At 32.5% G+C, this 26,415-nt stretch overlaps 1 protein-coding gene across 12 annotated transcripts in view; it reads left to right on the top strand.

Moving 5' to 3' along the window:
• CtBP (C-terminal binding protein) overlaps window positions 1-23,536 on the top strand; it is a 55,214-nt gene extending 31,678 nt beyond the window's left edge. For 4 of the 12 annotated variants that reach the window (XM_073958246.1, XM_073958242.1, XM_073958252.1 and 1 more), the window contains exons 2-8: window positions 6,625-7,589; window positions 7,653-7,958; window positions 12,149-12,409; window positions 12,496-12,636; window positions 12,775-12,994; window positions 20,417-20,616; window positions 21,515-23,536. In XM_073958246.1, the coding sequence (XP_073814347.1) occupies window positions 7,395-7,589; window positions 7,653-7,958; window positions 12,149-12,409; window positions 12,496-12,636; window positions 12,775-12,994; window positions 20,417-20,616; window positions 21,515-21,583 (1,392 nt within the window). In that variant the 5' untranslated portion in view covers window positions 6,625-7,394 and the 3' untranslated portion in view covers window positions 21,584-23,536. The remainder of the gene's footprint in view (window positions 1-6,624; window positions 7,590-7,652; window positions 7,959-12,148; window positions 12,410-12,495; window positions 12,637-12,774; window positions 12,995-20,416; window positions 20,617-21,514) is intronic. The other 8 variants (XM_073958273.1, XM_073958265.1, XM_073958281.1 and 5 more) reach the window with 2 other exon arrangements.
• The last annotated feature ends 2,879 nt before the right edge of the window (window positions 23,537-26,415 follow it).

Below are 26,415 nucleotides of genomic sequence, written 5' to 3'. Positions count from 1 at the left end.
TATCTCGAAAACGGTAAGTCTTTTTTTAAGAATCATAAAGACCAATCTTGTAGACAATTATTGAATCTACAACTTTTACTTTAGCGGGCTTTTGCTAAATATTACCGTTTTTGAGAAAAATTAAAAAAACTGAATAATGCCTCCAAAAATGACCTTTGACCCCGAGTAACTTGTTTTGCACACATGGGATCGATGGGGACTTTTAGGACGTTGCTTCTAATGGCCAACCCTAGCTCTCCACCAAAATTCAGCTTTGTGGGAATTTTTGCTATTTCTCCCTTATACGCATGTCTATTTTGACCGGACTAAAAGGCTATTAATATTAAATATTTTTTTTTCCAGTAATGCTTATTTTTCAACTTATTTTTTAACGACTGCAAAAGTAATTTTTGGTTAATGATTGATTGCACGCATTTTAATTCTAAATTTATCACAATTTCTCAAAACGACTGCAAAGGACTTTTCCCAATTTCTCTTGTTATATTGTCTAAAAAATGCTGCCAATTATTTACTAACATCGTTTTTCTTCTATAAAACGACAACAAACAACAATTTTTACATTTTAAACAAAAAGACAATAAGGAAATCTTTCATTTTATTTGTTTACGATAGGTAATTTGGCCTCGAGAAATTACTCGCAAATTTATGCTCATTTTCTCGATAATTTTACTCGATAACGAATGTTGTCATCCCAACTTTGAGTACTCAGGTCGAAACAACTCGATATCGAATCACATAATTAGGCCCTAGGTTTGGTGGGTCTGGGTCCTCAGAAGGCATGTATACGGATGACATTAGTGTGGCCATCCCCGTACCATGCTCCAGCCTGACGGTGCACATGTCACCGTTGCTGTAATTAGATAGAAAGATTAGATTTAAGCTCTTTTTACCTACTATACAAGTCCTCACCTTGTCCCCCTCGGACGCGGCGATGATGTCGAAATTGGCATTGCTTACACATAAAATCCTGATGTTGACAATAAGTCAATCTAGCTATTGCGAAAATTTTTGAATGAGTGGAATCAAACAGATCCACAAAATTCCTACCATATTAGTTGAATTTAATTTAAACTCAAATATCATCAACAAATTTCGAACAATTAAATCAACAATATAAAAAAAATATATTTTTTTAAATCTTTTAAAAATCGTTAAGTTTTAACCAATATATGAATCACTTCTCTTTTATAATTCATTTATTGTTTTTATTTTGATTTTTTGCGCTTTAATTTTATGTTATAAAACAACTGCAAGTAGTTTGACAAGCTATCATCTATTAACCAACCGGTGTTTTCTTCTGATATAGTTTTGTTTCTTTTGCAAGTTATGGTCATCGATAACGGTGTAGACAAGAATCCAAAGGGGAAACTGGTTATACCATAAATATTTTTGAATATACTCAAACAGTTGCTAATTGCTTTTGATTTTTTTACACGACTTTTCGATAAATCGCAATCTTTGTATTTGTTAAAAAAAGTTTAATCGGGGGAAAAATGTAAACAAAATTCTTTTTTCCCATAATCATTCTTACGTACAAACAACGTACGTACGTACGTGCATATAAAACAGCACCAGTAGGCCAACTTAACAAAAAAAATAATAATAAATAAATAAATAAAAATGTTGATGTTTTATTTTTGTCTTGGTTATTTTGGTTTTTTGCTATTTTTGTTGTAAAAATTGAATACGAGGTGAGAATATAAAATACGGAAAACTGATTTAAGAATAGGTATATGTATTTTAGACGTAAACGTTATTATTTATTTATTTTTTTTTTTTTTTATCTCTCTCCACTTTTCTAAAGGATGATCACAATGGACCATAAGGTCTCCGAGTGGCGCAGTCACATTTAGTGGCTGCACATCCTCTAACCTAACCTAACCTATTATTTATGAATAGCGGTAACTTACTCTCATATAAATGAGTGTAGTTTTATGGTATTCTTAGAATAGGTTTAAGGACGCGTAGCTAATTGTTGTAATTGTGGGTTCCCTATAGACGCTTGTTCCTGTTTCAGTTTTAGTCTTGAGTCATCAGTATAAATCTCTATACAGTCTAGAGGTGGGGAGTTGTGGGTCCAGGCCTCCCTGTGAGATATGTATGTGTATATTTATTGAAAACCTCTATAATTTGTAAACTTGGTTCGCTTGTATGTTTAACAATATTAACAATATAAACTTCATCTCTCATACCTTCCTTAACCAAATAACTCCTGCCTCGTATAGTGTATAAATAAATTTGTGCATTTTCAGCATTTAATATATTTAACTCAATATGGCAAATGCTGATTAAACACATTAAATATCAAACACAATTCATGTTTGAAAGGTTCTCGCAAAAAGACATCTGTATGCATGGTTGTACATGTGTATATTTTTTATACGAATATGTACAATTGTACATTTCAAACAAAGTAAAAGAGAATGAAGAACAGTAATAATATATTACTAATCCACAACGGCAACAACGATGACGACGTCGACAGTATGTCACATATTCTTATCGCATTACACAGTTTATATTTCTATTAATAAGAATATCATTGTAGGTATATATATACTATGTACATACAAAGCGACATGTAGGTACAATTTATAGTTTAGCATGCATTTTTAAAATCAATTGTTTTTTTCTTTACGTAGAAATTGCAAATGTTCGTTCCCCCTTTTAATTGGATAGGTACGGTTGATGAACTCATTGTGTGTGTGTTATTCATATGATTAAACTGTTTCAAAATTCTTAAGGTGAAAAGCAAAAATACGTTTTGTCTTTCAAAGGTTGAAATACAAATGCATAGAATTTGTTGGTGTGGGTAAAAATCAAATGATAATGTAGTTTCTTAATATGTATATAAGAACATGTCTATATATAAAGATTGATTGGGTAGTAGCGAAAATTTTGTTTTCCATCGGACGAAAATTAATTAGTTCCTATATTAAGAGGGAAGATTTATTTTAGTCTTGTAATAACAGTTTACATATATATATGTACGATATTTTCTATCCATAAGTTTAGAATATAAATTAATATTGGACGCCTTATATATACGGTTAATTGTTCCATTGCGAACCTTGCAGGGGATTGGTTGAACTTATTAGAGTCTAGAATGACCCGCCCCATGGACATTTAAGGCTCTTGCAATATCGTAACAGGATCTATGGAAGAGAAGTAAGAGAGATGCTATTTCATGGACCGCAAACAACTTTTGTACTTTATTTATCACCCTAGAACACCGGTAGAGAATGTGCTCGATTGTTTCAGTCTCTTCCACATCTTCACATAGTCTACAGTACTCAATAATGTTGTCCACTCACATGTTAAAGATCTTATGCAGTAAGATCTCTGAATTGTTAAGTAAGCAGTTCTGATCTCTGAATTGTTAAGAGTCCAGATTGACTTCGATGGTTTTCTCTACGTACAGCTTCTTGAGGTTGTTGAGGTTGGAAAAAGCAAGACGTTGGCTTGGCGCAGTCCTCCATCTGAAGGTTAGGAGACTGGGAATCCGTCTTGCTAGTTCATCTACTGTCTCATTCCGTTAAGATTGCATTACCCTGGTAACCAACAACATTTAACAACTATACCACAAGTTTTTCAGATAGAGAAGGACCCTAATGGCTTTAGAGCAGTTACATATACATGTACGCTCTTGTAGAAGTTCGTTTCTTTGTATACGCCATTGCTTTCACAGGGAAGTGTAATGTGGAATGGATGCACGGTAAATTTCAGAACACGCCCGTATGTTCATACTAGGGTCTAAAGCCTCGCCAGGCAAGGCGCTCATAGAACAAGACGGGACAATTCGCAGTTTTGCATATCCTCTGCTTTGTTATTAGACAAAAAATATCATTAAAAATTCCATGCCAAAGGGTTGATAAAAATGAAATGCTTACGATAGAAAATGAAGTGCATGTTTTGGCGTCACAATCTTGTATAAGGAATGGGTGAGTCGCCTAAAAATATATCATGTCGGACCATTACACCCATGATTTAAAATCATCTTTGGGATCGTACATTTTACTAGGTTAGGGTAATACCCCAACAAAAGTGATTTGGAAGTGCATCAAATTATGCATTTTCACTCAAGATTTTTACAAGAGCGTGACTACTGAAAGATGCACTCCATTGCACTGCATTTTACCTGACCCTTTGGCACTGCATTTTAACTAATCCTTTGGGGGTAGAATAGGATGCAGTCCAAAGCACGCGTTTTGATACATTCTGCGGAATGTGTGAAAGCCATTACAAAATATCCCAGAAAAAATAAAATGCATTTATTATTTGTGTAAAACAAAAATATTAAGAACGTCCCAATTTACATTGGGCGAGTTTACTTGCGGCAATTGTCATTTTGTAGGAGAGAGAGGTGAGGCATATGGTAACCCTTTGCCTCTCAGCACCCTCTCTCACCTACAAACTGACAATTGCCGCAAGTAAACTCGCCTAATGTAAATTGGGACAACTTTATTACATTAACACAAATTATGAAAATTCTCTATTGAATTCAATCGCAACCATGCGTGGTTCCTCCGCTCTCCATTTAATCCAAGCTGAACTGTTCTTGCTTTAACTGCTAAATGGGTTTGATGTTGTGTTCCCATCACCACCCGGCAAAATTTGAAGGAAGGGGTTCCATGCGATGACGTGATTTCATGGCATCTTTTGCGTTGGTTCAAACGAAGTCGTGAAAGATCCGATCCTTTCATTAGCATTTGAACCAATGTAAAGGAAGTCGTGAAAGATCCGATCTTTTCATCAGCATTTGAACCCTTGCAAAGGAAGTCTTGAAAGATCCGATCTTTTCATCAGCATTTTAACCCATTCCATCGATTCAATAGAGATGAATTTTGTGTTTTTATTTATACAAATTTTTCTAAATATATAAGATTAATTATTTACAATAGGCTTGATGTTGTCGGAGACTCGAAATCACAACCAATGTTGTTAAAACTCTCGTCGTAATGATAATGTCATTGCAAAGGGTTGGTGAAAATGATATGTCAAAGTATTGGTGGAAATGACATGTAAAGCATTGGTGTAAATGGCATGCTTTGGATCCAAAAATGAATAGCATCTTTTGGGGTCCACGCTCATATAAAATTCATCGATGAAGATGCTAAAAAGATGACATGCCAGATCACTTTCACCCATGATTGAATGGCATCTTTGGCATCGAACATTTTGCTGGGCAGTTAAGATTTCGACATGTACTCCAACAGCACTCCATTGGGAAATTTTCTTACCGAAAAAATGTTCGCAAATTAAATATTTTTTATTTTATATTAAAAAATTTTTGGAATTGTTGACACGCTTATCTCTTTTTGGAAAATGTATGCCGCTGCCTGTAGAGATGTACAAACTGATTTGTGTACTTGTAGGGATCTCTAACAACTGCTAATAAAATGTAGCGAACGGAGTGCCTTTTTAACGACTCCGTTTGGACTGCATCCGGATGCTGTTAAGTTGTGAGGAATTGGAGTACCTTTTTCACGACTCCGTTGAACTGCATCCGGATGTTGTTAAAATGTGACAAGTGGATGTGATTCTTTGGATTGCATCCAAATGCAGTTAAAATGAGAGGAATGGAGAGCCTTTTTCACGACTCCGTTTGAACTGCATCAAAACATGCCGTGAAAGAACTAGTCCACATTGCACTACTTCCAATTTATTTTGCTGGGTACAGATATACATACTTAAAACCTACACCAACTTCTACCGATTGTGAAAAACTATCAGTTTTCCTTCTGCATTTTGAAACAAAGATAAGTAAACCCTTTTGGACCCTTGTTATGGGCCCAGTAGTGGGATGTTCTAACGAATGTTTTGGTTACCGACAAAATTAAAATGCTTATAATTTTGGTAATTAGCGAAATTTGTCGGCAAGTTAGCAACCAAAGTAAAGTTGTCGCTAAGTCCTACCAATAGCAAGAGTGTTGCCAACTTGTATTTATACTTTTCATTCATAATTTTGCATAATTGTTGTCGGTAACCAAAAATGCGTTAAGGAATCCAACTACAGGTAGCCTTGTATATCTTGGTACTTGTTTTAGTTAATATGGCAAGCTTTTCCTTGTCTAATTAATATTTATTATCATTGATGGTAATCTAATAATAAGAAGACTTATTTCCGATATTTCCATTTTGTGACATTGTTAACTTCTAATTGGATCTGGTACTTATTTGGTCCATATGGTAACCCTATTAGTGAGGCTATGATAACGCTAATCCTGTTGATATATGTTGGAAGTTGATACTCATTAACAATAAAACACATTAAAAAGTCGTAATTATCAAATATTTACCGAAAACACGGGGTATTGTGGAACGACCATTACATTTTGAAATAATACAAGTGTTCATTTTCTTATTGCGAAAACAATTTCTTGACAAACTGCATGTATTTATGCAACAAAATAACCATTTTTCCAGAAGTAGATTCCACTATATACTTGTCATGTCATCATGCCATTGATTTTTTTCTCGCAATTGGTGACACCATTTAAAGAACAACGCGAATGAATCGACACTTTAAAAATTCATATTATATGTTTATCCTAAAATTAGCCGACAAAAACATACATAAATACATAATAATTTTATAACTAATCTCTTGTTTATCTTTTTTAGTTTTCCAGATAATCATCATAGTAACGCCGTGATGATGATCTGATATAATTCCTAATAATGGAGCACACAACGTGATGGAGTTGTCGAAGCGCCAAACAGTTATCAACAAAATTTCACACAAACGCCGCAACTAGAAAACAAGAAAACGTGAACCGAACACAGCTTTAATAAATTGCATCAAACTTTAAATGAATTATAAGACAACAACACAAGAACTAAAACATCAAGCAGCCACAAAACAAACAAAAAAGAAAAGAGTCGACAAAAAACAGCAGTAGCACGCTATTGGAGGAAAGTCGCAAAATCAACAAAAGAAATTGCATTGAACTTGAATTCAATCAAACATACTGAAAAAACACCAACCATAACCACACACCAATAACAAGAATATAGACTAGGAAAAAATTGCAAAATCATCACATTTGTTTAGATTCGTGTAGTAGTGTATATTATTTTTCTTTTTTTTAATTCTACATTCAAATGAATTTAATTTGAAAGTGTTCCCTCAACAAACAAAAATACCAACTGCAAAGAGAAGATAGAACACTGTATGTGCTTTCCTACGACTCTTGGATAGCAGCAACAGCTAGGTGATAAGCAAAAAAGTATTTTATTGAAGAGGAGGAAAGAAGTAGTTATAACTATTCGCTGGGGAGAATACTTACCGCCGCCGAAATTACAAGGCACAGAGAGAAAGTTTACAATATTTAACATTTAAGAAATAGGCAACTTTTAAGAAGTCAAAATTTAACACCACCCCTCCTGTCATCATGGATAAGAACATGATGTTACCTAAACGTTCACGTTTGGATGTCAAAGGCCCCTTTGCCAATGGTCCCATGCAGGCTCGGCCGTTGGTCGCTTTATTAGATGGTCGAGACTGTTCTATTGAAATGCCAATACTAAAAGATGTTGCCACTGTGGCGTTTTGTGATGCTCAAAGCACATCAGAAATTCACGAAAAGGTAATGTTAATCAACTCGACATATATATTTTACCATATGTATAATTGTGACACTCTCTTGTAGGTTTTAAATGAAGCGGTCGGCGCTCTTATGTGGCATACAATAATTTTAACAAAAGAAGATCTGGAAAAATTTAAAGCATTGCGTATTATTGTGCGAATCGGCAGTGGTACTGATAACATAGATGTTAAGGCAGCTGGTGAACTTGGCATTGCGGTTTGCAATGTACCCGGTTATGGCGTGGAAGAAGTTGCTGATACGACAATGTGTTTGATATTAAATTTATACCGAAGAACCTATTGGCTAGCGAATATGGTGCGAGAAGGCAAAAAATTTACCGGCCCCGAACAAGTACGAGAAGCTGCACATGTAAGTGGAAATTGAATATTATTTCATTTATTTTTAATTTAAAAAGGTCTCACACGGGCTATAACTTGATAGAAACTACTATAAGATAAGAGCAAAAATATAAAATAATTTTTCGTAACTTAAAATTCAAAATTACTTTAATTCAATAATATGTGTATTAGGGCGGACCAAAAAACGACATTTTTTTTGTTGAAACGCCTACCCCCTTATTTTTTGCAGTTGGCCTAAAAACCTTATATATAAAATTTTATGGCAAACGGTTAGAGTTTGATTTGAGTAGGCAATATAATATACAGGCATATACTGAAATGTACCAATACTGTGCAATTTTTAGATTTCATCAAACTATTTAAGCAGCACACAATTGCATTGTTCCTTAAAAATACAACTGCGAGTGCATCAGTAATAAAAAGGATGCATGTTTGCTTTTTGCTGCGTAAAAATTGCGCAACTTAACGTTTCGAATTACATAGCTTTCCTGTAGTCAAGTATAACGGTGTTATGAAACACAATACTTAAGTAATTTGCAAAGCAACTGACGTTTCGAAGTCAGGCTAAATCATTTTGGAAGCTACATTTCAACAATATTATACAAAAATTCTTCAAAAAAAATGAAAAAAACGCAATTAATTAAATTACATTTCATGATATTAGCATACAAAGAGATATTTCTTTTAACTATGTACAATGAGTAAATAATTCCTTTTATTTATTTATTTATTTATTTATTATTATTATAAACTTATAGTAAATATAAGAGTATTATATACAGTAAAAAGCATTAGCTACTATGGCCATCAGCTATATACATATATACAATATAAATTCGAAAGAGTTGAACAATTTTTTTGAATAGTTATGTTATTCTGCTTTATGTACTGAAATATATTATCAATATTTAGGTTGTTTATGTTTTGAAGCATATTGAATCCTTGGTTTTGTAAGAGGCGTCGTTGTTGTTGAGATAATAATCTGCATGTTTGGAGTATATGTTTAACGGTAACCACATCACCGCACTTCGGACATTTGTTATCTGCGTTTTTGTTGATTAGATATTGATGGGTTGTAACAGTGTGCCCCATCCGTAAACGAGAAAAAATTCTAATTTTCTTTTTATCAATATTTGTGGGGTAAATTGCAATTTGATTATGTGGATTGACATCTGTGTAGTGATAATGTTGGAACTGAGCCATATTGACTATGTGTAGCTTAAATAAGTTTGCTGATATGTGTGCTTTTAGATCGAGTCTTTCAATGATAATATCCTCGATAAGTGGTGCGATGCAGGCATTCTTTGCAGCATTGTCAGCGAAAACATTACCTGGTATTCCGACGTGACCAGGAATCCAAGCTAGCTTTATCTTACCCATATTAGATATGAGTAGGTCCCTTATTTTATTAATACACGACCATTTAGTGTTGGATATATTAGTAATGCTCCTTATTGCCGATAGACTATCAGATAAAATCAGTGTTTTCTTTTTGGTTTCCAAAGCAATATTGATGGCTTCTAAGATACATGCAACTTCACCAGTGAAGATTGAACTAAATTTTGATAAAACTTTAGATGCTAATAGCTTTCCATCGCAATCAACTACAGCATATGCTGTAGCGGAATTATTTTTAGAAGCATCTGTGAAAAGTTGATACCAATCACCATGTTGCGACATAAGCTCATTGAAATGTGTTAAAAAGATTTCATGTATTATCCTTTTTGTGCAGGGATAGTGACATATTGCAAGAATTCTCCGAGAACATCCATACAGGGTACCTTGTAATATAATTTGTTATTCTGCCCTTAAAATTCACAATATTATTGTTTATACATTCATAAAATACAGATGGCACCTTGGGCTTCCTCTTTGAGGATAAAATTTTTTTAACATCTTCATCTATAATCGATGAATTTATGGAAAGAATTTTAGGTAATAGTCGATTCAGGATCTCAATATACCTTTCCTCCAAAGGCGGCAGTCCAGATTCTATAAAAAGAATTTTAATCGGCGTTGTCCGATAAGCAAATAGACTAGATCTTATGCATCCATGGTAAATTGATTTTATATATTTCAATGTGGAATTTGGACTGTTTCCAAATATGTAGAAACCATAGTCGATTTTGCTTAAAATAAGCGTTTTTACCAGGTAGGTGAGTGTATTGACATGGGTATAACATTTGCTGGATAAATATTTGATTATGTTAGCTCTAGGAATAAGATCTTTTTTTAGTTTTAAGATATGTTTTTTCCAGCGATAATTCTTTTCAAATGTTAATCCAAGAATTTTTAGTTCATTTACGTATGGAAAAGTTATATTGTTGACTGTAAAGTTTTGGGGATGACAATTATGTTTTCTGCAGATGTGTAGAATAGATGATTTTGAAGATGATATTTTTGCTCCAGAAAATTTACACCAATTCATTATTTCAGCGATTATTTTTGAAAAGGTATCATTTGTACTATTGTTGTCTCTTTCTTGGCTTAATATGTACACATCATCCGCGTAAAGACAATGGTAAATTTTATTGTATTTGTTAATTATGAGGCTTATTTGATTAAAAGCTATTTGAAAAAGGATTACTGAAAGAGGTGATCCTTGTGGTATTCCATTTTTTAAGGTGAATCTCTGCGAGAGATAATTATTTATTTTAACTCTAAATGTTCGACCTGTTAAAAATGATTTAATAAAGTTTAACATCTTAGATCCACAGCCCCATGATGTCAATGTATAAAGAATAACATGAATGCCCACACGATCGAAAGCCTTTTCAAAATCTATTGCAAGTATAGATGTATGGTTTTTGGTTGATAGAGCTTTTGTTGCCAAGAAATCAATATGGAGTAAAGCGTCATCACATCCTTGTTTTGCCTTAAAAGCCACTTGGTTTACTGTTATGAGTTTCCTGGTTTTTAAGAACCATGCCAGGCGATTTGAAATTACGCGTTCGAGTAGTTTTGAAATACATGGCAACAATGATATTGGTCTATAGCTGGAAAAGAGGTTTTTGTTTTTGTTGGGTTTTGGGATCGCGACAACTATTGCTGATTTCCATGAAAAAGGTATAACTCCTGTGTTAAACACGAGATTGTACAACGAAAGAAGTTTTTCCTTACTGTAACTGGAAAATTTTTGTAGCATAGAATATGTTATCCGATCATGCCCGGGTGTATTTCCTTTAGCTTTATTTAAAGCTATGGCTAACTCAGAGCTGGTTATGGAGTTCTCTATAATCAGTGCTTGTCTGTTCCTTGCATTATTAGAGAAATTGTTAGGAATATCATTTTTTGACAGCCGGAAATCCGTACAGAAATTAGAATCAGCAGATTCGTTAGACCATTGTTCACCAAATAAATTGGTGATGTCAATGGGGTCGTTTAGAATGCCATTATTGGTTTCCATTGCTGTAAAGGTCTGTGATGTGTTTCGGTTGGATATTCTGTTTACTTTGTTCCATATGTTAGATAGAGGGGAATCTCTGCTGATGGTGCTGGTAAAGCGCATAAAACAGATAGCCTTCGCTTTCTTGGATTTGTATCTAAACTTTGCTTTAGATTTCTTATAGAGAATTAAATTGTCGCGTGTTGGACTTTTCCGGAATATACGAAATTTTCTGACCTTGTCTTGACGGTAAGTATGTAGGTTTAGGTTCCACCAAGGGACATAGTGTTTGTTGTTGGTTTTTTTCATTGGTATGTTTAATGCTGCTGCTTTTCTTATAGCCTTGGTTATTGTGCCATTGATTTTATTTGGGTTTTTCTCAAAACATTTGTTTTCCAATTCATTGTCGACAGTAGTTGAATATGTCCGCCAATTTGCCTTTTTAAAGTTATATTTTGGGGTAAGTTTTACAGACGACCAATAATTCCTTTTAGATAAGGTGGAAAACTGTTGAAAGTAGAAGCAGTCAACAAATGAAATTTCTAAAATGGAAGTAATTTTTTGCAATGTACATCTGCCAAAGCAATACCTTTAATGTGTACTACAAGCAATAGACTTATAGAGCAATAAAACGGACTGTATCATAAGACCGCACTTTCTTGCCAAAATGATAAGTGAGTCTTAAAAAAAGATACAATGACGGGCGCTTGAACTTTTTGCTTAAGCTAGCTTAATGCACAAGATTTTATAGATGATGTTTAATATTTCTATTCTAAAACATAAAAAACTAATATATATACTTTTATATTTTTCAGGGTTGTGCAAGAATTCGGGGGGATACATTAGGTTTAGTTGGCTTGGGACGAATTGGTAGTGCAGTTGCATTGAGAGCAAAAGCATTCGGCTTCAACGTAATATTCTATGATCCATACCTACCAGATGGTATTGACAAATCGTTGGGCCTAACCCGTGTTTACACTCTGCAAGATTTATTGTTCCAATCAGATTGTGTATCACTGCATTGTACTCTTAATGAACATAATCATCATTTAATTAATGAATTCACAATTAAACAGGTAAGGATGACACAAGCCAATCCATATTGACATACCTATAGGTACAAAATAACTAAATTATCTATTTATCGTGCTTTCTTCTGTAGATGAGACCTGGTGCATTCTTAGTAAATACTGCACGAGGTGGTCTGGTAGATGATGAGACACTAGCAGTTGCCCTAAAGCAAGGTAGAATAAGAGCCGCTGCACTGGATGTACACGAAAATGAACCCTTCAATGTATTCCAAGTAAGATGATAAAGGATTGATTGATCTCTTCAAATATAAACAATGTCAATATTCAGCCATACATTTTGAAGCATATTTTTTGCACATATATTGAATTGAACACGATTGTCATATATTATTTTTTGTTTTCAAATTTAGGGCGCCCTGAAAGACGCTCCCAACCTAATATGTACACCACATGCCGCCTTCTTTAGTGATGCATCCGCAACAGAGTTGCGAGAAATGGCTGCTACGGAAATACGACGAGCCATTGTCGGCAATATACCAGATGTTTTAAGGAATTGTGTTAATAAGGAATACTTCATGAGAACACCAGCATCAGCAGTTGCTGCAGCCGCTGCGTCAGTTTATTCAGAAGGTAAAATACCACCCATATTATCAAATCAAGAAAAGTGAAAACCAAACTATACATCTTACAAATTTACAATTATTACGTTTACAATTACCATAACACAAATACATACGACAAACCACTACTACTATTTAGTAATACTGCGCAGAAAAGAAATGATTAAGAAAGATTAAACAGAAAATTAAGCAAAAGAAATTAAAAATTTAATTTTTTAACCATAAGGAAAGAAAAATATTTTTTCATACACACTATTCTTCCCCCCTCCACCATCACCACCACTACCAACCAACAAACCACCATCCCTTTAATTAATATTACAAATCTGAGATAACAACAACAATAAGAAGAAGACGATTGTTAGAAACAGTGACAAATAGAAAAGGTATTGTTGTTAAAAAAGGATTGTGCCACCTTTGAAACACTATAACCAGTAATGCACCCCTTTTGTGTTGTCAGCAACAACATGATGAGTTTTTTTTCTCTACTGAAGTTTAACTTCTGCAATTTCTTAAGAAGAGAAATAAGTTATCCTAATAATGTTGATGTATGCGAAATGTTAATGCATGAGCCTTCTTCATTGTGCACTTTTATTTAATTATATACAATATTCCTGTACAAATTCATACATATACAATACAATACATTTCGCTAGCAATCCTTGTGGCCACACCGTTGTTATAGTTTATTTGTAATGGTTTCAAATAGAATTTATCATGGAACGATTAGATCGATTTAAATATTTTTTAAGGTTATTTAGAGGACAAAATGCTTTATAATGGCACAGTTAATTGTATAAAAAACATTTTAGCAAACTTCATAAAATTTCATATTTGATATACCAATGTCTTCGAATTTGGATACTTTTTCAAATTGGTGTCATTTGGGAATGTTTATAATCGGAAGTCTAAACGTGATTTTTAAAACCATTCAAACTGATTCTGTAAATGACTGATACTAACTAGGTTAGTACAATTTCAACTTAATCCACATCCATCCCTGCAGTTGAATAGCGTGGTAAAGAATTGCATACTGAACAATCTGGATGATTACCTTTTATTTTCATGTAAACATAATTAGCTTATTCTTGTGTGGCACTAGTTTTTAACACATTTGTGGTTTGTATTTCTCCAATATTTTGTATTTACTACAATTTGGAGTAATAAAAATATAATAATAATGTTCATATTATTCCGAATAAATTTAAGTGTTTCTTTGTCAAGTGTTGAAAGATTCGTTTCATTTGTAATAGTTCTACGTCCTTAGTTTAGTTTGCATTACACAATAATTTTGTAAATGCTCATTTTAAGCATGTATAACAAACATTTTTCGTTTTTTGGTTGTATTTATCTTTTATTTGTGCATTCATATTTCGCTACAACAACCAACAATAACAAAAGACTAATACATTTCAAATCAAGTAGATTTAAAAGAATTTACTTCATCTGCAGAAAAGAAACAATATTATTTAAAAGTATAAATCGTACGTGCATACCCATGTATGTATGAAATATAAATGAGTAAATAACGTATGTATGTAGAAATAATAACAACAAATATAAAACAGAAGCATTTTGCAGAAATGAAGTCATCATTCATAAAGTGAGGTGAAAGTAAGCACATTTGGCGTTTTTGTTGTTGTAACTTCTTTTTTGATTTGATCTGATTGAATGTTTTTATTCCGTATAAAACGTAATATTTATATAATGTTAATTATACTGCTTTTACACATATATCATTCCTTATCAGTATTTACTGTTCATGTATATGTTTTAACGTGTGTTTTCGTTTCGTTTAGTCCTATTTGCCTCCTATAGAAGATAGCAGTTTCGTCGTTTTAGTGTCAACTTTAATTAAATTTAAGAAACCCGATCCCAACTATACCGTTTTCCCAAAAGTTTCACAATCTTTTGATTGCACAGTTTGAATATTTGTATCAAATCAGAAAAGAAATGCAGAACAAAGAAGAACAACAGCGATAGTATTGTATAGTAAAATAACACATCTACAATAGAGATTACTGGCTTTCTTCCTTGATTTGTCGACCTTACACATTAACAATTAAGACCAAGCTTAAAACAAACAAAAAATTGTTAAAAATAAACATTGTTAAAACAAGAAAAAGAAAACCTATGTTGTGACCTCAATTATAACTTGGCATAAAATAACATAGTACTGAGAACTAAACATTTGCTCTGTCTTTAAATGATCCTCATCATCCGTGATTATTTTCGCCTTTCCGAATATATTTCGCAATTCGTCATACATTCTAGGCAAAAGCAAAAAATAAAATAAAAAAATCAATGCTTCACAACACAAGAACAAGAAATAAAATCGTTCACAAATAATAGATTTAGGCGACAAAAGTTAGTATATAAATGTACATTCAATAAATGAAATAAAATTAAATTAGGTTTATGATGTCTAAAAGAAAGATACTTATATATAATTAATATATAACATAATTATACAGAAAAGTTAATAACGAAAAAAAAGTGCAAGCCGAGATTAAAATGTTTAAAATAACAGCATAGTTGTAGAAAAGGTAACAGCAACAACAACAACAAAATTTAAAATATTATTTAATTTCTTTCGTCGTCGTTTCATTACGAGCAGCTAAAAAATGTCCTTATATTGCACAAATTTTATACAACACATTGTCTAGATGCATACAAATATGAAGATGTATCCAGATCATATTATTACCTCCTTCCATTTATACTCGTTTTTAAGAGAGAAGAAGAATTTAGCTTCAAACACAAAAACACTTGATTTTATTTTCTTCACACCCGACAGCACATATTTTCTCTGAGTATACTAAAACATGAAACAAATTAATAATTACAACATAGCACACATAGGCACTACACCACAAAATAATAATATCCATGTTTTTTAAGTTGATATATACATATACATATATTAAAAAAAGGAGTAACAAAAAATATATCGTAAAATCTATATACATTATATACACAAAACAAAAATCAAGATGAGAGTTTCTTTATAAACAAACCCCATCCCCATATAATTTAGAGACGATGATATGATGAAAATTAAAAGAAATAATAACAATAAAGAAAACAAAGCAAAAACTGTTATTTTGTAATGTATAAAAATATTTTTAATAACTGTGAAAGCTATAAAATAACAAACAAACAAAAAAAATAAATTTCCAAAAGAAGAAAGAACAATGAAAAACAAGAAATAAATACGAAAGTTATAAAAACCACAAACAAAACGCGTAAATTATTTTCCAAATAAATTGTTTTAACTTTTGGTAAGGACCCACCCTTCTGAATCCCTCGTTACACACATTTTCTCCTCCCATCCGCAATAAAAACTAAAAATACATCCTTTCCTCCTTTATATTCCTTTAGAAACTTGAAATTAATTGGGATGATGGAATCATTTAAAAAGAGCAATATTATTTTCAAAGAAAAATGTTTATAAAAATTGTAAGTTTTAATTGTTTAATTAATTTAAGAAGAAAGTCAGTAATATTTGTACAGTGGACAACAAAACAACTCACCATTTGAGATATAAAAAAAAAATATTGTGTCAAAATAGTAGAATTGATATGTTTGTAACAAACAACTATGCCTTGTTTTAGCTGCATAGAGCTTTATATTTTTTAACAAATTGTTATTATTCAATATATATTCAATCGTTTCCATCATTCCATTTATTTCAATGTTTAAAAGTTGTGTGTGCTTCACAATGTATTCTGGGCTCTATTATATCATTTTGTGTTCATTTCCCCGAAGCACTATGTGATTTCCATTATTGTATTTTGTTGTATGCGCTCTGTTCCAGTACCTGCAAGAATCTTCTAAAAAAATAGTTGACTCTTGCAGGTTCTATGGATTAAGTTGTGGTTCATAAGACCTAAGTCCAAAAGTAGCCACACAACTACAAACATATTTGTATCAGTAAAAAGCGAAAGACGAAGACAATTATTTTTAACTTCAAACTCTACTCACACAAGGAATCCTGTGAGCACATGCATCTGCTTAGCATAAACAAAATAAAGTCATTTTGCCTTGGGGCGAATAAATTGTTTTCTGTTGTTTGGTTCGTCGTTCCTCTTGACTTTTAGTTAATTCCTCAGATATTAGAACATGTATGAGATTTAAGTCAATGACTATTTTAAAAACAAAAATTTGTGGCTGGATTATGGAACTTGCGGTTCAAATAGATTTCTTCAACTGGCTACGGCGAATTCAGCTGCTGAAACGAGAATTTGGCAACAACAACTTTTTCATGATTGCTTTTACACAATTTCGAAATCCAATCCACAAAATTAGGTTTAAATCCACCCCTAGTTAGTTAGGGTCCAGTAACACATCAATTTGGACATTGGCATGCTCCACTAAGTCCCGGGTGTATGATACAAGTTGTGTGGATTTTATCCAAATCAATTATCAATAGAAAACATTTGCTCTGTTCCAGAACCTGCAGGAATCTACACATTTTTACTACGATAACAATTGTTATTAATTGTTCATTTATGATATCAAAAAGGTAGTAAACATAAATAGATTCTTGCAGTTCTGGAACATACCAATATTTGGTCTGTCCCATAATTAACTATTTTCGTTAGTTTTACAATTGTTTCTTTGTTTGGCCTGTTCCCGTACTTTATAAAGTGTTAAAAGTGGTGTGCGACGCCCATATAAATTGTACCGACTTTAAGATTTGTTTAAACACTTTAGTTCTGGAACGAAACTAGTGTAAATTATTATTTTTTAATATTAGTGGTATTCACTCATTATGGTAGATTTACAACTCTTGTTAATGTACTATATGTACCAGGGTTTTTACAACGAAGTGTGAATGTATTTTTTGGGAATATCGTAAACAAATCAAAGCAACTTGACGTCGTTGTAAGTCTATCTTTTAGTTTCAGTTTTATTACACTTTTTTCATAAAATTTTTTTTTCTTGGCCTCCATTCTTTTATTCTTCTTATTTTTCCCATTTTTCTACAAAAAAAAAAAAAAAAAACAAAACTCCGACATATGTAAATAAAACTCACAACAAAGTGATGACACAACAGTCAGCTGTTCTAACCCTTGTAAAAGTACAATGGAATATTTACAATACTTTTAGGCCGAGTAAATTAACAACCCTGTGGTAAATTAAGCTTTCATGTATTTTGTTGTTGTGGTATTGTAAACACTTGTAGATCTACAATATTAACAAGATGTACAAGATCTACAATGCCACTTTACTAACATGAGTGAATACCGCTATTATATTTATTTATGTGCCAGCTTGTGAATGTTGGGTAATTTTCTTCTTCCCAGCAACATAAATAAATGAAGGTAACACGACAAAAAAGAGAAATTTTATATGGCTGAAATACCTGCGAAGAAGAAAATTACCCCAACATTCACAAGCTGGCCGTTCGAACTCGAGGATAAGGAGGAGTTAAAACGGAATCGGATTTCATTTGATATAGATATATATCTTTAAATGTTTGAGGGAAATAGTTTTTTTTTGTAGATTAGGACTGACTTCAAAACCCATGAAAGTTGTATCGAGTTTCGGCTTTCGATATTATAGATGTATGTAAATTGCACTTTGCTACAATGTTAAGCCCACGTAATGTTTTTTCTTAATGTTTGCTGTGTTGTATCCTGCGTTTGAAATAGCCAAAGACGGGAACCGACTGATTTCAATCTATTTATTTTTGTGCAATATTCTTTCGTATTTGGGAGTAATGACGCTTTGTTTTAAAAATATTAAAATTCCGTTGTATTGAAAGTTGGTATTACAACATATCGCTCTTTTACTCAAAGAGTGGTGGTCTCAAATCATCAAATTTTCATGTTGATATCTCTAAAACTCAACGAGTTACAGCTTATTTACTGGGAGTTTTTCATAAATCAACAAAAAAGTTTATTTTGTTTAAGAAGCTATTTAGTGCTTCAACACTTCAAATCATACCTGATATTGCACCGAACTTTAGCACTGATATATGACTAGCTCCTTGCAAATGATGGTCCAAGTAGTTTTTTTATTTTTTGTGTAATAATCTTTTTTAAGTTGGGAAGTCTAGTTTCAGCCGGCAACATAAAACGCGTTTTTTATGAAATTGAATTTTGAATTCTTTGAGTAAATGAGCGAATCAAACTTTTAAACATACGTGTAGTGTAAAGAACTTGATTTTGTAAAGAAAATTTGGCCATCCAATCATTTTTAACGTTCTTAATTTACCATTTTTTCATTCTACCCTACCATGTATATTTTTAAAAGGCGATATCGACACCTCCAAATAATAGTAAGCTAAGTCAAAAAAGTGAGTTTTGCAGGAGAAGCTCTCAAAGTGTGGAAATTTTTTTGAACTTCAGTACTATGCTAAGTCAATATTTGTTTATAACTTCTGTTCGGATTGACCGATCATTACCAAAATTTGACAGAATTTAAGTAAACGGACGTTCGACACCTCCAAATAATAGTTTGCTAATTCTGAACAGTGAGTTTTGCAGGACAAGCTCTAAAAGTTTGAAAATTTCTTTGACCTTCAGTACTATGCTAAGTAAATATTTGTTTATAACTTCTGTTCGGATTGTCCGATTATTACCAAAATTTGACAGATTTTAAGTTAAAGGACGTTAAATATAAAAAATGTAAAGAACTTGAAAACATGCTAAGTCGACTTAGCATACTATTGTTTGGAGGCGTCGATATGTTCTTCCAAAAAGCAACGTTAAAAAAAACAGCCATGGTTTTGGGAACGAACCAACTTGGATGGCCCACTATATAGGCCAAACAAATTTAAGTCCCCCGCAAAAATTTACATTTTGGTGCTACAGTACTGAACTAAAAATTCTGTGAAATGCTCTTGTCCCTTCAGGAGTTCTTGTGGAAAATTGTTTAGTTTTAGTTAGTTTATAGTTTACAGTTTAGCTGTTAGCGGCGGAATCCATCCAAATAATTGTTTGTGCCAGTTAAATAGTTTGTAATTATGAGATATTCAGTTGGAACAATACGTTATTTGTCCCACATTTCTAGTGGCGGTGATGGGCAGGAAGGGTTATTGTAATGTCTAAATAGTGTTATGATTTTTTTGTGGTAACTTATCCAAAATTGCTACATATGTAACTCTTGCCATTTTATCATTTTTTTTTTAATCATACTATTACAAATAACTGAAAATCATTCCTTAAAATGGGCTCATTCACACACAAACAAGATAAAATCTATGAACGCAATTAGTTAATTTGTTAAAGATATTCAAATGTCGTTGCATATGAAAAACAAAGATAACTTTTTGAATTGAATATGAAAACGTCTGATAATTTGAAAATTTCATCTAAAATGAAGAAACAAGAAACATACGTAGAAATCTTGATAAATACAAAAACAAAACATTCTTCACACGTATTTGCCTTACATTGAAAACTTGAATATCAATACAAAACAGGATTAAATGGCGGATATTATGCAGGCGCACTACAACAGGCTCACAGTACTACACCTCATGATGTCCCACATAGTGTAGGAGCCGCTCTGGCACCGCCAACCACCCCCTCAAATATCAATCCATCGCCAGTACCAACGGTACCGCCAATACATGTATTGCCACAGGTTGGATTGCAGCTAGGACTTGTGAGTAGTAAATCGGTAGGTACAGTTCTTCTTCTTGTTTAAACCTGAATCTGAAAATCAATTAAAAAAAATCACATTTTTTTGTCTCTATCTCTCATCATCCCACTGTGCATACACATCACACCAACACTTTAAATTGTTGTTTGTTTGTTCGTTCGTATTGTTTTATCCAAGTACTATTACTACTTTTTAAACAATTTGTGATTTCGTTTTGCAATTTCCCAATATCTTTGATTTGATATATGTATTTATTTTGTTACAAGTGTGTTGTTTTTGTTTCAATCTTTCTTTTAGTTTAGTATGTGTCTTAAAATGATTTATTTACGATTTATTAATCTATTTATTTACCACCAAATCCCCCACCATCCACCCTACCTTACCTATAAACATACGTTAATTTCTCATTTTATTTACTACAGTTATTAAAAATGTGTATTTGTGTTAAATTGTTGTTGATGTTATTTTCCGGCTATATTTACATGCAATGAATTATGGTTTAGTTAAATACTGTTATTGTTGGTTGTTCACAATTGTCCAATTGTTGGAAAAGTCTGGCAAGAAGAAAGAATGTTTCTTTTTGTTTCGCCAAACACATTAACACACAGACACCCTTCAGCTCACTATAGTATTTTAAAGTTGGTATAATTGTTGTTTAAAAAAAATCGGCACTGTTTGAAAACTTGAAGAATTGGAAAATTCTAGGAAAACGTGTTTTTTCCTATAGTTGAGAAAAATTAATTACGTATATTTTTAAATTAGTATTTTGTTGTTGTTTTTTTTTTTCTATCACCTTCCATATGTTTAAATTTGTGTTGATTTAATATACATACAAGCATACTTTTCATATATAAATGTATATTTTTTATTAAAATATCCAGGAATTTAAATTATTTTCAACTTTTGTTTATTACAGCCCCAGACGGCGCCCGACCTTAATAATCATCATCCATCCACATCTAAGCCAGAGTCATCGGAGGTTTAATAGTTCAAAAGCGCCACCAACTTTAACAACAACAAAATTGAAACCAATAACAATGCTTCATTTCATCTAAGGATATTCGATGGAGAGACACTTTAGAAGTGCCATTGGAAACCAATTTAATCAGCAGGAATATATGTAAACACCGATTCATCTAAACCACCACCACCAACCATCACCAAAACCCCAACTCCCCTATTTTATTTTACAATCTCGACGCCACTTTGTGTAAATCCAGTTTTCTCTCCTTACAAAGTATGTGAACAATAAAAGAAAACGCTACTTTCCAATATAACCGTACAATTTAATAAGATTGCTTTGATTTCGATGAACAATAAAAAGCCAACCAATAATATTCGTCGAGTAGGAATGATCATTTTAAAAATGTAAATTTTTTTACTTAAATGCAAAAGGCAGACGGATAGGATAAAAGGATTTATTATTTCGAATTATAATGTGCAAATAAGAATTTATACTATTTAAGGAATGGATTATACAGTTCTGATATTTTCCTGAGTATTCTGACCTCAATTTAGATTTGTATTTGATTTAAAATAATATTTAATGTAGCATTTACGCTAGCGCTTATTATGGTGACATATATTTCTATCTTCATCTATTTGACGCATCAATCCAAACATTGATTGCCATTTTAATGAGCGCTAATGTAAACGTACACTTACTTTGATTGTAAATGAACTTTTACACCCTTTTGGGCAGATTACATCCGATGTCATGTCATATATATGTACACTGTATGTTTTTGTCAATTTGAATACAAAATCCGAGAAAGCTTTTTATGCCAGGGCAATTTGTACATTTTTGAAACTATTTTTTTTTAATTGGAATTGAGTTTAAGAATTTAATACAATTCCTAATATTGCATATTTGTCTTGCTGTACTCGTGAATTTAATAACGCTTCAAGGAATATGTCCTCCAAAATATGATACTATAAAACTTTTCACAATTTTTGTGTCTTTCAAAAAGTGATAATCACAGTTTGGTCATAAAAAACATAAATCAATAAACGGCCCAAGCACCACGATGTGTAGTGGATACTAACTTTATAAAGTACATACATACATTATAATAAAAAGCTTCGATGTTTAACTGTTCCATATTCGGTTTCGAAAAAATTTTGTATCGCACGCAATAGCGATATACTTGTTTGGCTAGAGTGGTGTTTATATATTCGCAGGGTCTCCTAAATACAGAATTTTCCGAAATTTGCCAAAAGTTGAAATTCGTACATTAGTATCGAATGATAATAGCATTTCTTATTATTTGAATGCTCAATATATGAATTGAGCTTGCAAAAATCAATTTAACCTGCAAATTATTCATCCGGTTTTATATAGTTTAATTATAAACCTTAAAAAATCTATTAATAACTGCGAATTGAACACTTATGCGGCGAAAGGGCGAACTATCTTCACATGAGTTCCTTAATGTTTTGTTTTAGTGGCGTTTTTTAACACGACGGGATACTTCCACATCTCTTGGCTTTGAGTGTTGCCCTTTTTCCTTGCTAGTAACAAAAATGTTCCCATCCAACAATAACAACCAACCGACCGACCGATCATCCTTCAACTTTTTCTTTATGATTTAATTTATTATTTTTTTTTTTTAATTCTTTATTTTGTAAAGAGAAAAAGATTCAAACTAAAAGTCCTTATTTACATGTCTAAAATAAAATACATCTACTGTATCTATAAATATACGTTAATTTTAAGTATATTAAACTTATGTCTTAATCTTTATTTTCTAATAATTTTTAATTTTATGTTCGAAATAAGCTTTTTTGGTACATTTCTATGTTAAAATGAAAACAAAACAAAAAAAAAACTGAAAACAAAGAAATTTCTAATTATTGATAAACAAGTTTTAAATTCAGATTATTCTGGTAGTTTTAAGATCATAAGCGATAATTACAAATAAAATATATTAAAAACCGACATTTTTGGTGTTTTATTGCAAAACGGGATAGAATAATTGTCGGCGGTGATGGTCACCTTCAAAATTGGCAATGTATCCTGTGGCCTAATTACGTGATTCGATTCGATCGAGTATTTGCTCGCGAAAATGATTCGGTCGAAATCGTTGATCGAATGTTTCGAGAGTAACCGGTAATCGAACTTTGAAAACCTATGTATACTTTAGGTATTATTATGAAGGTAGATGTAAAAAAGGCGTTTGTTTGAAAGCAAGAACCATGGTATAAGTAAAGAGGTAGATTTAAATGAAAAAAATCTATAGACCCCTTGTTTTTCTTGAATTCCTAAAACTTCAAAATAAAAGCAACAAGTGGGTTTGTTTACAAAGCATTTTTTGAGCAGTTTATAAAAAACGCGAAAAATGAATGAAGATTTAAGTTTTCTACACATAATCCAGTTGTGAATATGATAAACTGATTGCTTCAATGCAAATCTCACCAATTTCTTCCATACAATTGGTCTAAAAACAATTTTAAAAATCATTGAATTCTATTGTTTTTAAAATTGTTTGGAATATTATTCAAACACCACACACACATACACAGTTTGTTTATATGGTTTTGAAGTTTTAGGCATACTCAAATGAAAAAATTTTAATTGACATAAAGCTTTGGCTAACCTTTCTTCATGGTAGAACAAGAAAAGGTAGCAGCAATACCCAGCTGACTGAACTGGGTTGTAGTGTTAGTGTCAAATTCCATTCGACATTTTATGTATTTATTTCTATGTTCGATGTATATTAGGGATATATATTTTTGAAGAACAAATTTATTCATCAGAAAAAAAAAACTATTTCCCTTAAAGACGGCTTCATATCATTGACATGTAACCTCCTCCAGGTCCGAACGACATGCCGCACACTAAAGCACAGCTTATAGAGGCGGTACAATATTTGTTAATATGTGTGGAATTTTGTTAAACTTGAAAAGAATAAAGCCCTAATAAACATGTGCTTTTTTGTTTTCAAAAGCAAATGATTGAAACAGCTTCTCTTTTTTCAATGAATTACCAGCGACCCGAAACATTTTTGCAAGTATTCTACTTTCTGCGAGAAATTATGCATTTAGTGGAATGATATGGAAACATTCAAATTGAAAATCTAACGAGTTTTCATTCATGTTTTCCAAAATATTCAATAAAATGTGAAAAATTATTAGTTTTTTAAATTCCAATAATTTATAGACATTTCCTTGTTTTGTTTACATTTACGTTGACACTAAGGTTTACAAACAAAAACAAATTCCTTTGTGGTTGTTGTTCGAGTTGTATTTGTTGTAGTATTAACTTTACCTTGTATTTGTTCTACCATGACCTTTCTTATTAAACCATGGCAAGAACTAAAAAACAAAATTATGAAAGAAAAATGTTAATAGGGTAAGTGCACCCAGTAGTCGGCACCTTTTGAATTTGAACTCAAAGAACTGAAAATTAAGAAAAAAAAATAGGAAAATAATCTTAATAATGCTTTAACAATATTGTTAGCTGACTTTATATAAAATTTCCCCCGGGAGTTTGTTAGTTCTTCTACCGGGCGCATCCCCACCGGCGGATAGGGGGAGGAGGATGGTCGTACCACTCTGTCCAATACCTATTGCATGGTGGGTCTGGGGCAGAGGGGTGGGATTATCCACCTTTGAGTTTCCCGCCGACAAAAAACTGACTATGGGGGTGTTCCCCTAAAACAAAAAACAAATATGGAAGGAAAAAAGGAAGAAAAAGTTACGGTGCAGGGCCTAAAAAACCCAGTGCCGACGGGGATAAGTGATCTGCCTACGAGTCACACCCAGGGATGCCAGATAATTTTGGTCGAAAATCGGCACTTTTCGGGTGCCAAAATCGGCAAAAATTTTTCAAAATCGGCAAAAAAATCGGCAAATTAAAAAAGATTTATTTCAGTTCAAATTATCACTTTATTTAATAAGCATAAGTTTAAAAAATAACATTTTAAGTACAACAAAACAATTAACAATTCATAAACCAAGGCAATAATTCAAAATATGTATGAAAATAAATGGTTTTACCATATGCATATGTAGTATATTTTTATAAGTACGTGTATATATGAGATCAATACATTTTCAATTCAGTCAAGCTAAACAAGACGTATACAAATATTGCCTTAAGAGGATAATTAATAAGGTGATTGTTTTTATACCCTCAGCATTTATGCTAACGAGGGTATATAAACTTTGGCAAAATGTGCCTCATCGAAATAATGGTTTAAGACCCCAAGTATGTTTGGACGAAATGTGTTTCAGACAATTTGGAGTCTGTCTGTTTGGCTGACTGGTGTGCACGATAACTCTCGAACGGATGAGCCGACTTTTTCCACAGTTTGGCTTTCGTAATATTTTGTCCAAACTTAGTTTAAGTTCGAAAATGGGCATTATCGGTCAACTCCTTCAGGTACCTCTCCCACAAGTTCGAAAATGTTCGGAAAATTTGTGCGTACGATAACCCTTGAAGGGAGTAGCCTATTTGGTTCATACTTTGCACATCGTGAAATGTCTACCAGACTTAGATGAGGTTCCAATACGCACTTAATCGGTCCACTCCTTCGGGAACCTTCCACACAAAATTTCGGATAAGTTCAGTTTAGGGCCTGCTCTCGAATCGCTTTGGTTTTTGTTCCAACAATTTGTATACGCTGCCTCCATTATGACAGTAAAAGCTTTTTCAGGGGCATGTCCATACTTCATGAGAATATAGCCCGAGAGGTGTAAAACCCCCTACGGCACCAAATGTAGTGGCTGTAGAGCACGATAATTCTCGAACTGATCAACCGATTCCAAAAGTTATACGATGACCCACTGAAATGACTAGTGGGCGCGATATCTATC

Source organism: Musca autumnalis, unplaced genomic scaffold, assembly GCF_047663935.1.
Source record: "Musca autumnalis isolate F117 unplaced genomic scaffold, ASM4766393v1 scaffold_1, whole genome shotgun sequence".
NCBI classification, from domain to species: domain Eukaryota; kingdom Metazoa; phylum Arthropoda; class Insecta; order Diptera; family Muscidae; genus Musca; species Musca autumnalis.
Note: the sequence above shows the minus strand (reverse complement) of the source record. Positions and strands in the feature narration are given on the sequence as shown.